At 37.2% G+C, this 19,303-nt stretch overlaps 1 protein-coding gene across 1 annotated transcript in view; it reads right to left on the bottom strand.

Moving 5' to 3' along the window:
* Nucleotides 1-366: 366 nt before the first annotated feature.
* The window catches only part of kiss1ra (KISS1 receptor a), a 30,826-nt gene continuing 11,889 nt past the window's right edge, over nt 367-19,303 (bottom strand). Inside the window, exons 3-5 of the mRNA XM_059343967.1 lie at nt 3,824-3,959; nt 2,652-2,890; nt 367-1,629 (exon numbers count right to left, since the gene is read on the bottom strand). Coding sequence (XP_059199950.1) covers nt 1,249-1,629; nt 2,652-2,890; nt 3,824-3,959 — 756 coding nt within the window. The 3' untranslated portion in view covers nt 367-1,248. The remainder of the gene's footprint in view (nt 1,630-2,651; nt 2,891-3,823; nt 3,960-19,303) is intronic.

The raw sequence follows: 19,303 nt of genomic DNA, 5'->3' as shown, positions 1-19,303 counted from the left end.
TTTTTATTTCCTTTTTATTATTTAATGCCTTTACATAATTGATAAAGGTTGCAGTTTTATGGAGAGTTATGTGCTGCGACTCTTTCTTGATTAACTTAAACAAATCTGATATTACTTCATGAGCTTTAGAGGTGCTGGTCAGCATATTAGTTTTTAACACAGTTTTTAACTTTGGACATTGCCAGGTGCACAGTAAAAAATAATCTGTTAAATTTACAGTAAATTACCGGTAAATTACCGGCAGCTGTGGTTGCCAGAACTTCCCCGTAAAAAATACAGTGAGTGGGTTTTCTACTGTAAATTTAAATGTAAATATCAGCAAAAACTGTAATTTAGACTGAATAATCCCGTTATAACTTTACAGGAAAATGTTATATTTTTACAGCAAAACTGTGTGTTTCCTACAGTTTATGACAGTAAAAGTTTTGTGTTATTCTTTTTCTTTGATTTTACGCCCTATTTCTGATGCAATTTGACATTGTTTTACTGTAATTTATACAGACATTTTTTACAGTGTGAGCTGTCTCAGACATGAGAGCGGTCACAATCTTCTCATGTTACTCTGCAAAAAAGCAAAAAAAAGTTCTCAAAATGTCCAACTATTCCTTTAACAAATGTTAGCTGTTTCCCAAAATAACACAGAAAGATTTTCTTTTTCTCTCCAGTGATTGGAATAAATGTCAACAACATGAACAAAAACAACATGTCTGCAGGCATCTGTTCTGGTGTATTAACTGTCCATTCAAAATGCACTTTCAGCTTTCAGTCATTCCCAGTATGCATTACTCTCAGAATACATAATATCATCAGCTGTCCAAATGCTGGATAGCTGCATAGCCAGAGCTGCAGACCTTGTCAGCCATGATGTTTCAGGGATTAGAGCTCCTGCTGACAGCTCACACACACAAATGTTCCTCTTTCGTCATGAGATGTGTCGTCTGTTATTTGGCTTTGGTGTTTGCCAGCCCGATGCACGGTGCTGGGCGCCAACGCTGCCTGGCCTTGGCATTCAAAACAGGTAACATATTGTGCCAAACGCTGTTAGTGTCCATCTGTATTATGAGTCTCTGTTTCCCCACATCAATTCATTAATTAGTTGTATTCATTATCATAACTACAATGTGTCTGCCAAGCACAGTCTGTCCTTTCAACGCAGCCAGCTGCTCTATGAAGACTTTGACACAATGAACCCACGGCTGGAAACCGTTCATCATTTTTAATCGTCTCCCTGCAAATACAAATCTTTTTTCAATTTGCTGCATTGTTATTGTTGCCTTCCTCTGCAGCAACGAACTTGATCTCAGCGTTGGCGGTCCTGGAAGCCATGCTGCTGTCTCTGACCTTGTGCTTGAAGAGAAACGGGAAGGTTTTCCTGAAGGACTTTTGGAAAGTGGCTCCCATGAAACCGTAAACTATTGGGTTGACCGAAGAGTTGGCGTAGGACATGCAGTTGGCCCACGTCTTGATCTTGTATGTGGCGTAGTTGGGCTGGTAGTTGGGATAGAAAGACTGAAAGAGGGCAAAGATCTGGATGGGACCCCAGCAGATGGCGAAGAGGAGGACGATGACGACCACCATCTTGGAGACTTTGCTCCTGATGCTTATCGTTCTCTCAGACAGCAGGTTGACCTGCGGAGGGAAACATGAGAGGAGTTTGCTGAAGGTGTGTTCAGACCAAGGTTATTTCAGTTAACGAAAACTAACGAAATAACGAAAACTAGAATTGAAAAAACATTTTCGTTAACTGAAATAAAAATAAAAACGGGAGTTTTTTAAAAAACGATAACGAACTGAAACTGTATTGTGTGGTTACATAACTAACTAAAATTATAGTGAAAATGTCCTTAGTTTTCGTCTTTGACAACTTTTTTCAAACATAAACCTTTTTGGTTGATATGAAATCTATTTCATCTATCTGGTTTTATGACTTAGTAAATTTATTGGGGCTGAGATGGATCAGAATCAAAATTTTTTGGCGACCCCCAGAAATCATCTCGCGACCCCAAATTCAATCCATACAGTTACACAAACACAAACTCATAACGCCTTCAATTGTTTTAGCCAGTTGTGGAGAGTGTAATTAAGCTGAAATATCACCCTTTGAGTTGATTTAACAAACCTTTAAGCAAACAGTTGCCAGTTTGGGTTAGTCTGGCAACTTGATTAATCTTCTTGAAGCGCTGTTTTTGGTCTCCACCAACTCTTGGAGGACATATTTAGCTCTTGAGCTGCTAAATTCACCTCTGTGTCCACCAGCTAGTTGCTAAATGTACCTGAGTGTGATGAGCAGGTAGTGCACAGTTGTTTTTTATAGATCTTTTTCACTAAACACAGACGTCTGCTGCTGTTAAACACTATAAAGGGTGAGGGTTTACCAAGACATTGAAGTCACAGGCTGTAAAACTAAAACAACGAACAAAAAGACATGAAAAGCTCCAAGTTAACTGCAGAGTTTGGTTATAAGTCTCATTAAAGGAAGGTGCTTTTAAAGACACGTTCAGAGGCAGTCAACATCAAAGAAAGATAATAAATATTAGAAAGGGACAGGTAGTGCCACAGGCTTTTTAACTTTTAATTAGCTGACAATTAGGAGCAAGGCCTTGCAGTCAATTAATTACAGTAAATATGCACAAAACAAACTCTGTCCATACCTGATAGTTGTTGTCTACAGGCTCCACAGTGGGCTGGCCCACTCTCTTCACCATCAGAGTGTAGCAGAAGGAGATAGTGAGAACAGGCAGCAGGTAGGCAGCAATAAACTGGTAGAGGATGAAAGCCCTCTCATGAGTCTTTGAGGGGAATCTCTCCATGCAGTACTGCCTCGGGCCGTACCAATAGCCCTCCTCCAGACGCTGGTACATTAAAATCGGGGTGGAGAGGATGAAGGAGCCTGGGAAGAGAAGAAAATCAGATTATGCACACACACTCAAAAAAAGAATTAAGCCAAAAACGTGGACTTTATGTAATTTAATTACATGTAAATTTTCCATGTAATTTTGTCACATACGTTGAATGTAAAAGGTCAAATTAAATGCAATGTTTTTCTTTCATTTAAAAGTAATATAGATAAATTAAATAACTTTAATGCAAATTTCTACATAAACTTAATGTGTAAATTTACTTAAAGTTTATGTATACTTGTACATAAACCTTATGAGTTCATTCAATATTACATATAAAGTTAAAGAGGCATAAAGTCCATACAAAGTAAAGCTTATTAAGATCATAACTCATATACAACAACTTCCTTACTTACTACTAATAAGCAATAATTCTGAGGTTATTGAGGGAAAACTCTTAGTTAATGTCTTACTGGTTGTATAATAAGGCCATGTAGAATAAGGCATTAATAACTACTTAATAATGACTAATTGAGAGCCAATATGTTACTTATTTGCATGCTAATAAGCAACTAATTAATGTTGAATATGTGTTCCCTAAACAGTAATCTGTTGCCCCAATTTGGTGCTTAAACTCATAAGGTTTATGTAAAAGTATACATAAACTTTAAGTAAATTTACACATTCGGTTTATGTAGAAATTTGCATTAACGTTATTTAATTTATCTATATTACTTTCAAATGAAAGAAAAACATTGCATTTAATTTGACCTTTTACATTCAACGTATGTAACAAAATGACATGGAAAATTTACATGTAATTAAATTACATAAAGTCCACATTTTTGGCTTAATTATTTTTTTGAGTGCAGTTTCCCTACTTTATATACAATTGGTCCTAATTATTAATTAGCTTTGTGTTGAATTAATTGAAAGACTAGATGTGCTCAAAGGAAAATTTCCATGAAACTAACAGGACGTACCGATCCAAATGCAGATGCTGACGATCATGGCGACTCTCGGCGTGCGGTGGCGGAGAGATTTCAGAGGGTAGACTGTGACGTAACAGCGGTCCCCGCTCATGGCGGTCAGAGTGATACAGGTGGCTTGGACAGTCACCTGGGAAGACAGTCAATCAAATCCATAATGCACAAACACACACTTGGACCTTTTTTTGTCCAACTCTGTCCACAAGTAATTACATTTTTATTCTGTTTTTTTGCAAGAGCAGAATGTGTTTGGGAGAAACGATTTATCAACGTAATGCAGAAATATTGTATACAGTTGTGACGAAGAGCACATCGTCACCTGGCTTGCACACCTGGCACCACGCACTTTAGACTGAGTGTGCAACCTGGTCTCACAGAAATCCGTGAAATAGTCACGGATTCGCTTAACTCAAAATCCGTGGAATAGCCACGGAATCACTCAAATTTCCGTGAAACTGACACGGATTTCGCTACAATGCAAGTTAATGACAGTCATATCCCGTGGCTATTCCAACATACAAAGTGATTATGTACATTCACTGAGTGAATATTTAGAAAATAAAACATATATTTCTCGCTAGAAATGTGATCAAAATCAATTTTTATGCAGAAACTAAGTCAAAATATTGATTTTTTTCACTAAAAATGAGAGAACTGTCCGCCATGTTTTTTGTTCTGACCGCCGGGACCTTGAAAGTCACGTGACTTGGAACAAACCAATAGGAACAAATATCCATGGAATAGCCACGGGAAATGACTGGCATTAACTTGCATTGTAGCAAAATCCGTGTCAGTTTCACGGAAATTTGAGTGATTCCGTGGCTATTCCACGGATTTTGAGTTAAGCAAATCCGTGGCTATTTCACGGATTCCTGTGAGACCAGGTTGGAATTTTCTTTGTTAGCGGATGTAAATGGGGTGTATATAGAGTATTGATGAGGTTTGGGTGAATGCAGAAATAAAATGGTGGGTTCAGCATGTTGTTAGGCAGTGGATCCCGGTAGATGGAATCTCCCTCAGTCATTAGCTGGGACACCCTATAAATAGGCGCCATTTTAACAACCGGGGTGGCTTTTTGTACTGAGGACTCTATGCTGTCATGGTTGAATAAAGAATTGTCTCTGTGACCCACCGCAAACCTGCCTTGGATCATTCTTTGCTGTACTATCCAGCCGTAATTGTGGTCATTCTCACAATAGTATATATCTGCCAAGTTGCAAAATGTTCCTACCCAAGTTAAGGTAAAGATCGTGGTCTTAGTTTTTATTGCAAATGTCACAACCTTTTCCGAACCTCTTGTCGCCTATATAAGTCTAACCACATCCAATAGGCTCAAGATGTATATCCCAGCCTCCATCCCCCTAAAATACATTGGCAGGTAACATAAAGCCCTGGGAAAGTGCTGGGACCCCTGCTATTCGCTATCTACACCACCTCTCTGGGTGAGGTTATCCGCTCACATGGCTTTTCCTACCACTGCTATGCAGATGACACTCAGCTCTATCTGTCATTTCCTCCTGATGACCCATCGGTCTCTGCTCGGGTCTCTGACTGCCTCTCTGACATGGAGCCACTTGGATGAAGGCACATCACCTCCAGCTGAACCTTTCAAAAACTGAACTGCTGGTCCTCCCTGCTAAACCCACAATACACCACAACATCAACATCAAGATTGACTCCCTGTGTCTTTCACCCACCAAGGTGGTGCGAAACTTAGGGGTGATGATTGATGACCAACTCACCTTTTCCAGTCATGTCGCCTCGGTTACCCGGTCATGCCGCTTTGCACTTTACAACATCAGAAAAATCAGACCTTACCTAACTCAACATGCCACTCAACTCCTGACACAAGCTGTTGTCATCTCAAAACTTGACTACTGTAATGCCCTCCTGACAGGCCTGCCAGCCTGCACAGTAAAACCGCTTCAGATGATCCAGAACGCGGCGCGTCTGGTCTACATCCAGCCAAAAAGGTCACATGTCACTCCGCTGCTCATTGAGCTCCACTGGCTACCTGTTGCAGCATCTAATTTAAATCTCTAATGCTGCCTACAAAGTAGTCTCCGGTACTGCTCCTACCTACCTGAACCTGATTCAGACATATGCTACCTCACGACCGCTGCGCTCTTCCAATGAACGGCGCCTGGCTCTGGCCCCCGTTGGTCCAAGGCAATCCAGACTCTTTGCATTTCTTGTTCCCCGCTGGTGGAACACACTACCAGTTCCTACCAGAGCAGGGGCGTCCCTCTCTACCTTTAAAACCTCCTGAAGACCTTCAGCTCTTCAGAGAGCATCTTCTCTCCTAGACCACATGATAAGTCTACTCCTCAAAGAATTGTCACTAGCACTTATTGATGCACTAATAGCTCTTATTGCACTATACCTTGATTGTTTGCTTTTTACTCTTCCTGTAAGTCGCTTTGGATAAAAGCGTCTGCTAAATGACTAAATGTAAATGTAAAGCCCAGAATGCCATCTATTTAAACTGTTTTAGAAAAGCTACGTGTGAACCTGCATCACATTATCCAGGTCTCACAGACAGACATTACTGAGAAGATGAAGAATGCAACCAAAGATCCCATAGATACAGAGCTAGTATAGATTATATGCCTCAGTCCTGCTTTTCCCATCTGTCTCTCTGTCTCTCTGTCCGCCCTTTCAGCCACATTCTCTCTTTCCCTGCATCTCCATTCTTCATCCATCCACCAGATGAGCCCACACTTCCCCACCTGTCTCAGTCACCTGACCAGCTGTTTCCACTTCCAGCCTGCAGTATATAATCGGCACATTTCCATTCATTACCTACCAGGTTGTCAGTGCTGCTTATGTCATTGTGTGCCAGTCATCTGAATCTGATCTTAGATCTGAATACTTGTTCCACCACTGCTCATACAGAAGTCCATATAATAACTAATGAGAACGTATGCATGGTTCATAAGATTTCTTATGAAATATGACTGTTTTAAATAACGTTTGGGTTAAAATAAGTTGTTCAACACTTAACTTTAAATTAACAATCTAGACTTTTGGCTAACGGGACAAAACAGCTGTCTCTTTGGTCAAAGTCCTGTATTTTCTGACCCATTCAACCACTGCAGCTACCTCCCCATGTGGACTTTGGCAATCTTTATACTCAGTTGCCTCACTTCCTCCTTTCTCGCTTCATACTAACTATGGCCACTAGAGCAGTAGTTCTCAACCTTTTTGAGTCGCGACCCCCAATTTAACATGCATGTTGTCCGCGACCCCCGCTCACTGAACAGAATTTCACATGCACAGTTCAGATCACCCAAAAAAGAGACAAAATGACAAAAAAGGAAACAAAATGATCAAAAAAAGACACAAAATGACCAAAAAAAGACACAAAATGACCAAAAAAGACACAATATGACTAAAAAAACACAATATCTGCACTTTTCTCTTGCCTGTTACTGACCTGGGCTGCAGTGGAATTTTATTTTGTAAAGTAACTTCCGGTTTTATTTTGAAAAGTAACTTCCCGTTTTCTGAATTGGTTTTCCTCTGAAACAGAGTGATTTCTTGTTCATAGTTTTCTGGGTAGCTTCTTTATTTTTCTTAAAATCTTTAAGTCAGAGTCATTTTTGTAGTGTTGTTTTCCTCCTTTTGGAGCGTTTTCTTTTTGTAAATTTTGTAACATAGATAAGAGTAGAATATTTCATAGCCTGTGTGCTTTTCCTCTTCGGAGTGATTTTGTTTTGTTTTATACATTTTCATCTAGTATTCCTGATCAGATCAGAGTAGATATTTGTCCTCCTTCGGGAGCGCTTTAGGTTCTGTGTTTGTTTTTGTGTTCTTTGTGCACTGCAAAAAATGTCTGTAGATTTTTTACGGTGAAAAACTGCTAAACCATGACAGTAAAAGACCGTAAAATGATAAATGAGTTAATTCAGTTTCAGTAACAATGAAACACTGTAAATGTATATATCAGCCAAAACATTATTTTTTAAATTTTTATTTATTTTTTAAATACATTACTCCACTGTAAAATACACTGGCACAGTGTTTGTAGCAAAAAATATGATGTACATACCATCATTTTTGCATTCATTTTTTGTAAAAATATTTTTTCTCTCTGTTAAATGTACTAAACACCATATCTCCAACAGAAATAAACTGTAATATTTAATGGTAAAATCTTTAATTTATGCAGCATTTATAAAGTATTTTCTTGTCAGTTACATGGCAGAACAAAGTTTCTTTTGATGGAAAAACGTTTTATTTATACGGTAAAATATGGACTAAAATGGCAACCTTAAACGTGAAATCAACAGTGCTAATATCATTATACCGTAATGTTACAAAAAGTTGCACCGTATTTATTACGGTAAAGTTCTGGCAACCACAGCTGCCAGTTTTTTACCGTAAAAACAAAAGTCTTTTTTTTACAGTGTGTGTCTTCGGACCTTCTAGATGTTCATAGCCTGTTTATTTATCATTCTGTCTAAGAGAAATCTATTCAGATAAATAAAGTTATTTATATTTAGTCATTACTGATGCCTATCTGCATCTGAGTCCTCCTTTTTGCCCGAGCCTGACAAAAAGAAAAGAAAATGTCTTCCTTACCAATTTCCTTTGACCTGAATGGAAAATGTCACACGATTAAGGAAAAATATGAGGGAGATGTCATAAGGACTTCAAAATAGACAACCAGGTTATTCTGCTACAGCAGGAGGTATTGATGTGTTGCTGTAATGTTCTGAAGATCCACTAATACAAGAACATCTTGACCCTGTTGGTCCTCACCAGGCATGACCTGGTGACATGAAAATGTTCCATTATTACTAAAGTTGAACTGAAATAAAAAAGGAATAAAGGCTGCCAGTCACAAGTGACACGATAAGGACTAGTCGACTGAAGTGCACCTCTCTTGGTTTTTTGATTTTCCTGTTAGTTGCAACAGCCTGATCCTCACTACTGTCTTAGTAAATGTCTCTATATTCCACCTCCCTGCCTTGTGTACATTTGCTACATATTTGATATATTGGTCCAGGGAACAGTTTTAAGTTCGCTCTCACAACCCAAGTCTGTTTGGTTAGTCCGAATTAGAGTGAAATTTAAACTTCTGGTTTGTTTTGTATTTAGTCTGATTTGCTTTCACAGTGCAGAAATGTAAGCGGACAAAATAAAAAAAGATTAGCGTAGGGGCGTGTATGACGGTGGAGGGCTTGAAATATACTTGCAGTATTATTTCTTTTTGGCTGGAAAGTTGGCGGTGGAAAATGTGAACATGGACTTAACAAAGATACACGGAGGTGAATACACTTGAAAAAAAAATATAACAAATTATTGCCTTAATCTGACTATAACTGGACAACTGAAGTGCATGTAAATGTGTTACTCCGATTAGGACACCCAGATAATGCGATTGGAAGGCATGTATGACAAGACAACGCATGCTCCATCCTCCGCGCTGACGTATGACCCCGGAACAAAAACATTAAAAAAAAACGGTCGCATTAGCCGGCCGCACATTAACCGATAGCACGGGGGGGGGCAACCTTTACTAACTAAAGAGCCACTGTTGGCCAAAATCGCGGAATGGAGCCACAAACCTTATATTGAGCCTAAAATGAAAATGAAACAGCCTAATAAGTCTAAATTAGCCTACCAACATTATTGATAGTCATATTGATTGGCATTTATTAATATGATTTTAAAAACTAGTCTATATCGGGGAACTGAAAACTAAACTCAAAGTTGGCAAAACTTAAAGGTTAAGGCGCCGGGCCGGAGACTTACATAAACTATGAAGCACATTTTAGTTGACTTAAATGTCAAAACTTTTTTAAAATATGCTGTAAAAAGGCTATACAATTTTACAATTGAGGAATACAAATAGCTTTTGGTCTACACCATTGATAAATGAACATTTTAATGTAAAAATATCAATATAATTTTTTTTGTCTTAGCCATGGGAGCCACTGCAGGCGACCTAAAGAGTCACATGAGGCTCTGTAGCCTCGGGTTGGCCACCCATGCGATAGCACATTAGCCGGTCAGTAGCGACCAGGTAGCGATGGCACAAAGTGTTGAACTGTTGAAACGACACATATCTCCACCCAGTGTTGAGGAGGAGGACATGTTCCCGTCAGCTATTCGATTTTCTCAGTTGCATGTAAACTGGGACAAGGACAGAAGTCCTATTAGACGCCAATATCGATTTTTAAGCATAGCTCGATTAAACTGTGCATGTTAACGCACTGACTGTGAAATAATGCTGTCAAAGTTTTTTTGAACCTTGAGTCTGTACTGATTGTGCACATGAATCCTTTCTTCTCCAGTTGATCTGATGTCTTGATTGTTTTTGTGGACTTTATTCAGCATCTCCTGTATGTGTTTTTTTGAGATGTCAAGCAGATATCGGACAGCAAGTCAGTCTTGCTGTCGTGTTGCATCTCATAAAACGTGCGTGCAGCCAACAATCTGCTGTATTTTGGTTCATTTCCTGTACTTGGGCCAGATGACATTCACAGTGCAATCAAATCGCACTAGGGTTTGTTTGGAAAGAAAACAGACATGAACCCCTCTTGCAAGTGGCCTCGGACCCGGTTGATTTAGTCCAGTACAATTTAAATTGACTAAACTTTGGGTTGTGAAAGCGTCCGAAAAAGAAAAATCCCTCTTTCTAAAGTGACCTTGAATTTTCAGTTGAAATGAACATTTTCTAGGCATTTCTCTCCTGTCTGATGGCCACATATCCCGGCTGAAGGTATGATGCAATATAAATTGGAGCAGCATTTCTTGTCCTGTGCGGCCAGCCTCATAATTAATCAGCCCTCATTTAGAGGCTTAAGCTTAGCTTTTTTTTCTCTTTTGTCCTCTCTCCCCAACTTGTCTGAGATTTTTGTTAATGAGTGCTTTTAAAGTGAAGAGCATGCAGGAAGAGCGAGGGATGCAGAGGAACGGGAAGTGGAGCGGAGGCTGCATTTGAGATAAGTCTTTTTAATTAGCATATGAACAAATCATTCAACTTGATTTTAAATGGGGTTCAATGATGCTTGATTCAATTAAACTCTGGCGCATCAGAGGAATGATAATTTAAGGGCAAAATGTGGAATTTACAATAAAAATGCTCAGGGACTTGCAGAACACTGCTACAGAAAGCTCAGCAGTCATTATGTTCTACATTACAAAGCACCGTGACCAGAGAAGTTCTACTGTTGTTTGTGTACATTGATTTTCACCAGATGAAACAAGCCGAATGCGTCTTTTATCCTCCTCACAAAGATTTTCTTCCTTTCAACATACCCGGGCATCTGATTGACTACTGTGTTGTATACATATATATACACTACCGGTCAAAAGTTTTAGAACACCCCAATTTTTCCAGTTTTTTATTGAAATTCAAGCAAATGAACAGCTTGAAAGGGTACAAAGGTAAGTGGTGAACTGCCAGAGGTAAATAAAAAAAGGTAAGCTTAACCAAAACTGGAAAATAATGTACATTTCAGAATTATACAAGTAGGCCTTTTTCAGGGAACAAGAAATGGGTTAACAACTTAACTCTATGGAGTCTTGGGCTATTTTGTCCATTTTTTTAATTCTTTTCATGTCTTGGTAAGTCATTTTGTGTCTTTTTTTGGTCATTTTGTGTCTTTTTTTAGTCATTTTGTGTCTTTTGGTGTCTTTTTTTGGTCATTTTGTGTCTTTTTTAAGTCATTTTGTGTCTTTTGGTGTCTTTTTTTGTCATTTTGTGTCTTTTTTTTGATCATTTTGTATCTTTTTTAGTCATTTAGTCCAACATAAAATGTGATTTTGAATCTTTTTTTTACTTTCAAAACACTATCATGCTCAATAAAGAATTTTAAATGTTGCAAATGTGCATTAATTTCAGAGTACACTGAGACATTAAACTGCATCATTTTCAATTAAATTCTGGAAAAGTTGGTGTGTTCTAAAACTTTTGACCAGTAGTGTATATAACACATTTGTCCCTCGGGTTTATTCAAATTGCTTAAACATGTATAACTCTGCCGTTAACTACAAAATATGTGCTGCATAGGGTGACAAATGAGAGGTCACAAGTTCTCCCTCTGCTCTTCTACAAAGAGCATGTAATTATGTCCCTCTTTTGTCGAGGTATCTGCCTCTTTCTCTCTCCACCTCTCATCTGTCACTGTGGAGCCATCACCCATTACCCTCCTGAGGTTTGGAGCAGCACATCAGAGTTTCAAAGGACGTGATGAGAGAGACAGAAAGGGGTCGCGGTGAGTTCAGTGTGACGCCGCTGAGCAAGTGCTACTGCTATCCTTTAATTTATAAGAAGCCTGGTGCATCAGGACCATGTTGATGCATAGTTTGTATTCAGAGGAATGGGCTTGGATATGCAAAGAGAATATATTTATGTTCATTTTTTTCTTCACATGTTGTTTTGTTAGATCAGGGGTGTCAAACTCAAATACACAATGGGCCAAAATTTAAAACTTGAATAAAATCGCGGGCCAACATTGAACAAATAAACCTTTTAATATATACCAAACATGTTTTGCTTTAACATTAAATATGGAACCAGCAACGCTTATAAACATTCAATATATAACTAAATAGTGCAGACATGCAAAATCAAATTTCAAATAAAAAACACATCAATGTCATTAATTTATTAAAGAAAAATTAAATAAAAATCGTTTTCCTTTCCTTTTCTATTTGCATCCTTCTGATTTAAATATCAAAATATAGTTTTTCAACAGGTTAATACATTTAAAAATAAAATAACAATAATAAATCTAGTATTATCGGTAAATGCGCCGTATAATACCGGCGGGTCAGCTTTTATAGTACAATAATAATATAATAATTTGGTATTGCCTTGCGGGCCAAATAAAATTACACTGCGGGCCAAATTTGGCCCGCGGGCCAGAGTTTGACACCCCTGCGTTAGATGAAGAAAAATGAAGAAAAATGATTCATTATTTTTCACGAAAGATTTTCGTAAAGACAATAGCCTTGGGTGACACGATATAGCTTATTTTTTTTTGTTTTAAAAACTGTTTTTAATAATTTCTTTGGATTGAAAAAATAACCACTTGAGTGATTGAGAAAATAACCACTCGTTATAACCAAGGTCTGCAGAAGACCATCTCTGAACACAAATCATGTGCAACCTTGATGCAGAAGACCACAACACCATGAATTTGCTATTTCTAAATATTTATTAGTAATGCCTGTCGACATTTTTTTTTTTTTTGGTTGCCAAAAGAATGATTTTGATGAATTGGAAGACACGTAAGAGAAATTGTTTTTCAAAAGAATCATGGTTACTTTAATTTTTTGATCTCCTTGGAATGGAGCGAATGACCGATTTGATGAATGATGATAATTTTGGAATAAATTGGGAACAAGCCTTGAACGAGCCTTGCTCTGCAGCCCTGTAAGAGCCCACTGTCACGTTGTCAACTTGTTTCCATGTAAATTAACTTGAAAAAGATTATGAAATTCACATTATTTTGAAAAGAACAATTAGTGTTTGTAATTTGATTTTGTATATGAGTGTATGTGTTTGTATGCGTGTCTTGTGGTGTTTGTTGTGGTTTGTTATGTCTGATCTATTATACTGTGGTTGTTTGTGGTTGTATTGTGTCTATCTTATGTTGTATAATAATAAAAATGTTAATAAAAGATAAATTTAAGAAAAAAGTAATGCCTGTCGACAGGTCCACCTCCCAGCTGAATAAGGCTAAGCTCCACAGTCTACCTTAAAAGGAAGCAGTTGTCATATTGTATTTTTTGTTGTTTTTGGTAAATAATTGACAGCAGAACAAAGAAAAGCTAACGGAGACAACAAAATATAGTCAATAGGGGCTCTATGTTTTTCTTTTGATCTTTTACCATTACTGATCAACAGTTCAACATATGCATCTTATGATTTATTCAGGCCACCGCTTTAAATATTAATTAATAGAAATCTATTTGGATCTATATATCTGTATTAATCACTTCCTTCCTCTCTTCTTAATCACCAGCCACTGCGGGAGCTTCTGTAATTTCTCATCATAACACCAGTGATCAAAACTGTACAACTGCAAAGACAGAAAAGCTTCTCGTCTCTTCCATTTGCTGAAGAGAAAAGGTAATTGGGTGACAAGAAAAAAAACAACAAATGAAGTGAGATGTAGCACCTCGCTATAATACAGTTTGTGCTCTCTTCCTGCTCAGAACGCATTTAAAATTGTTCTGACAGGAACAAATGCAAGTGGCTTCTGGGTAAATTAAACAAGAAACAACTAATTATTGCTTCTTTTTCTCCTTTAAAAAGAAAAACTTTAAAGTTGCTTTTCTTCTTCTGTCGTTAAATCGGGGACAGAAGGCAGGCTTTATATCTTGCCTACAAACTGGAATTCATTTTCTTTTTCAAGTAACACCTGTTTCAATTACTGCTGAATTTGAGATTTCTTGCAGCAAAAAAAAACAAAAAGAGAAAAAAACAGGTGTACTGGAAAACACTTTCTTTGCATAACTGTTAACAAACTTTACTTACATCAAGACCTTAGAGAAAATCAAAGAAAGCTAGTTGCAATATTGTTGCAATAAACAATGTAGTCATTTTTTTGTAAATAGAGCATATTACTGTCTGATAGCCAATTACTATGAATTAAGCGCTGTCTTCACTGTAACCTCAGTAATTTTAATAAACCATATACTGAATGAGTTAGTTAAATAAAATACAGCCATTAAAATGTGGACAAGAATAGAAAATATCATAGATATATATATCATATATTTTATGGGAAATGGCAAGCTACCTACAAATATTGCCCAGAATGCATTGTTTTCTACAGTATAATACCTTTTTAATGGAAAACAGTATGTTCCTGTCACAATTTGGCTGTTTTCTTACAGCAATTTTTTACAGTGCATCCTTTGAGTTTGTAGCATGTCAAGCTTCCATCTGAGCTCTTATTACTGGAGAACAGAAGTAGTTTTAAAAAACAACTGAGAAAGATGTCTTTAGAAAGGTGAATGTATAGAGTCTGACTTCTTGTTGCTTTTTGTTTTTGTTTTGCTGTGTTTGTTAGCTTTTGTTTTTCTGTTTCATATAAGCCAGGTATTGATTTTGTATCTTTTAAAAACTGTTTTTAATAATTTATTTGAATTGTAATCGGTATTCCACTTTTTGGTAAATTATTGAATTTAATATTGTAGATTTTTTTTAATAATAACTGCCAGAGATTCTAGATTCAGTGTAACTTGGTGGACGTCACACAATATATATATATTTTTTTATGTAAATGCTACAGATGCGTATGTGTGTGTGTGGGTGTGGATGTGTGTGAAAGTGTGTGTGTACTTTGTATTTATAAGTGTTTGTATATATATATGGATATTTCAGGGTGAAAAAAGGAGGAAAAGTTATGTGGAATTGGGATCAGGCATTTGTAGAGGTGAATTAAAGGAGTAGAAGTAAAAAGTAAGCCGAAAAATAATTACTCCAGTAGAGTATAGATATAGCCAAAATTTCTACTTAAGTAAGGTAACAAAGTATTTGTACCTCTGACCGTCATACCCAATTTATGCAATTCACAGGCTGTTTTGGGACCCCAGTGTGCAGAAACATTCACTGCATTACAAAAATTACATAGTTTCTGTCCCAAAGTGGGCATGTCTGTTAAGGGGAGACTTGTTAAATCCATAGAACTCCTTTTCATTCAGATATCTTGAGGTCAGAGGTCAAGGGACCCATTCGAGTGGCTATGTCAGCATTTCCATCTGTAAAGTTTAAAGCGTTATTTTGCCCCTTTCACGACAAGATTTCATGTCACGGTTGGACCCCATTCTTATGTCTTCTATTCCTTCTTGATGCCATTACCTTCACTATAGCATTAGCATTGAGCCCACTACAGTCTGTGATAGATAAAGCTAGTCCAGCGGGCAGATTTATTATTGTATATAGTTGTAAAAGTGTTAAAAAAAAAAATTGTAAAGCCTCTTGAATTCCCTCTACAGCAGGGGTGGGCAATTAATTTTCCCAAGGGGCCACATGACCAATACCACGAAGGTTGCAGGGGCCGGACCAAAACTCTGAACTAAATTCTGCTCAATGTTAATGTAATCGCTTTATAAAATACAGTAAATTATCTGGTTTTGAGCTGCTACTGATAAGAATACATGTTATGATAAGACTGTTAATGTGGAGTAAATCAAATACAGCAGTAAAAACTATATCACTTTAACATTTATTTTAAACACAGCTGTAAATGTCCTTTAGTAAGCTTCCTATTTTTGTTTTTAAAATTATATAGCTTGTTTTTCATGTTTGTACATTTTCAAGATGTTTAACGATGTTGTGATGCTTTTATTTTGAAAAGGTGCCGTCCAGTGTGAAACAGGTGCTTTCATTTTGAAAGATAGTCCAGCGGGCAGATTTATTATTGTATATAGTTGTAAAAGTGTAAAAAAAACTGTAAAGCCTCTTGAATCCCCTCTACAGGCTGCAGAACTCATTATATCAAAAAAGTAAAGTCTGTCTGGAGGACAAACGGTTGGCTTATTAAAAACACGGTTTGGCCCTCCACTTGCATGAATATTGTAAAATGCATGTTGAGGGTTAGATTTCTGCAGCTCAATGTTGTTTTGCAGAATACAGAAATAGTCAGTGGTGTCAAACATAATTGATGGATGTGTGTTTGGCACTCGCTGTCACTGGAGCTGACTCTGTCACTCATTTGCCCTATTGCCTCGGAATAAACAAAACCCAGATGCTGTGTCGATTCAGTATACGAGTAAATTAATCATCAGTTTAAAAATTCATGTTAGTTAATTAGTTGTGTCAAAACTGCACCACAGCTTCTAGCATTCATTCTGTTGACTGCTTTGTTTTTTAAGTCTCCTGTCACTCCCTCCTGGCCTGCAGTAACCCGTCGTCCCATCACCTGACACTTCCCTCATTAGTCCTGCACTATATTTATATATACAGTACATATCTATTTTTGTCAGATTGTCTAGTTCGCATTCCCCCCTAGAATTGTTCCAGCCATTGTTCTGTTCTGACTGCACGATCCACCGATCCATGATTTAATTTTGCCTGCGCCTGTTTTTAATATTCAAAGTTCAGGTAAAGTAAAATCTGAGATTTGCATTAAAAAACATACAAAATAATACCAATTTTTTTACATTTTTTTCCTAATTCAAATATGTGTTTTTAATAACACGTTTCTGTGGTGTGGAAATTTTAGATCACCTTTTTATTTTTGCTTTACCCGGAGTTTGAGTAAACGTGTCTAGTCATCTGAGAGAAAGCAAGCACTGCAAAAAAAATAAAAGTTGGGTGAACTCAAAATTTCAAGGCAACAAACTTCGATAAAATTTTAAGTTGGACAATTAAACTAAATATTTAAAGTTTTGTTTTTGATTTTGCTCAACTCTGAATTCAGATTTTTGTCAACTCAACTGTAAATTGTACTAACTTATAATTTTACCTTGTAATAACTTTTAATCCTTACTTCTGCTAACTTCTGCAATTTGCTGAATTGGCACGATTGTAACGCCGCTATGAAATGTCAGCTAATGTTGCGACCACAATTTTGAGTTAGCATTGATACGCTAATGGCTACTCTTGTAGCTGTAACAAGCAGCGCCGCTAGCATCAGTTAGCCGCTAGCATCAGTTAGCCGCTAGCATCAGTTAGCCGCTAGCTTTCGCTAATGACTGAATTTCACCGCTTTCCCGCATTTCACAACAAAGAAATAAGAGTTATCAGAACTATTGTCCCTTGTTGTGAACCCCAACTTAAAGATATAAGTTGAGCAGACTCAAAAACAAAACTTAAAATAATTAGTTTAATTGTCCAACTTAAAATGTTATCGAAGTTTGTTGCCTTGAAATTTTGAGTTCACCCAACTTTTCTTTTTTTTGCAGTGTAGATGTAAACTACAACTTGGCTGGTTGGCAGAGGCGTGCAAGCCAGTTTTTGTTTGTTTTCTTTTTTCAAGAACTGTCTACCCCAGCTTTAACCTGTCTGCATGTGAGTCATGTTTGGGCTCAGGTGTTCTTGTTTTTTTGTCTGAGCCATTGCAAGACGAACTTCAGACGAACTCAGGATCAGAGGCAGAAAGCAGATCAGTTGGGAAAATGTTATAATATTTTGAGCTGCGTTGAACAAAAATTGCAGCAAATTTAAATGAGCGTGGAGTGAACACAACCCCGTCATCATAACACAGGTTGGAAAAATGATACAAGAACAAGAAGATAACTTCTTCTACGCTCCATTATAAGATCAAAAACAACAAAAATAGATGCAAAAATGACCAAAGATGACACAAAATTATCAAAATAGACACAAATTGATCAAAAATACATGTAAAAATTACCAAACAACCAAAAAATAGATGCAAAAATGACCAAAATAGATGCAAAAATGACCAAAAAATGACACAAAATTGAATAGCCTGTATTTATTAATTAATTAATAACACGTCTTTATTGTGTGGGGGAAAAAAAATGTAATTGTGTCATTATCAGACCGCCATTACATTTTTCATCTCGCGCACCCCCTAGCAGCAGCTCACGCACCCCCAGGGGTCCACGCACCACACTTTGGGAATCCCTGATTTAGACAGTTTTAAAGGACTAGTTTGGACTTTAATAGATTATTTGCTTTCTTGTTGAGATTGAGATGAGAAGAGACTATTCACAAACATCTAAAATCTGTCCAGCAGCTCCTCTGAAGCTGGTCTGTGAGAGGAAAATGAGTCCTGAAAGCAAACCTTTAGGTGTCAAATTTGAAGGTAGTGGCTGAGACTTCAGTATTGATCAACAAATCTATTAGTCCGTCGGTTGTTCCCTGCTGCAGTACAATCAATTGTACTATATGGAGTGGTAGCATGGTGGTTTAATCTGTCATGTCATGCTGCTCTAACCGAGACTGATGATGGATGTAAACACAGCCGGTATGGTTCACTTCACCTGCCGTTTCCCTTTGGTTGTTTTCATTTAAGTGTGGAAATGATGAGACAAATGTGTGACTGAGGCAGAAAGAGCGGTCAGCCTCATTAGAATCATTAAAAGCTAATTAACCTTTTCTCCTGCATGTGCAATTACAAATGGTGGCAGTTTCCTCAGCAGGGACTAATTCAACTGTTTTAATATACAAGTAGTGTTGGAATGGTAGAATGAAACAGACAGAAAATCAGACAAAGCTTGTGTTAAAATAATTGATTATTTTCTATATTGGTAAATGATTTTATGCTTGATTTCTGCTTCTCTGTTGTCTGTCTCTGTGAGTGATGCAGGTCACTATCAAAGGTCAAACCTTGAGTGTAATATCTCTCTCTATGCATTTATATTTATCAGGCAATATGATTTTGATACAATGATTATGTTTGTGTGTTAATGTTATAACATATATTTCATTGTCTGTTTCATATTTTTTAGACTTTTTGAATCTATGTGAGACAGTGAAAATCCTTTGGCTCTGTAAAACATACTATCTTTGTAAGACATAACAAGGCAGGAGGT

This window comes from Centropristis striata, chromosome 11, assembly GCF_030273125.1.
Source record: "Centropristis striata isolate RG_2023a ecotype Rhode Island chromosome 11, C.striata_1.0, whole genome shotgun sequence".
Lineage (NCBI taxonomy): Eukaryota > Metazoa > Chordata > Actinopteri > Perciformes > Serranidae > Centropristis > Centropristis striata.
Note: the sequence above shows the minus strand (reverse complement) of the source record. Positions and strands in the feature narration are given on the sequence as shown.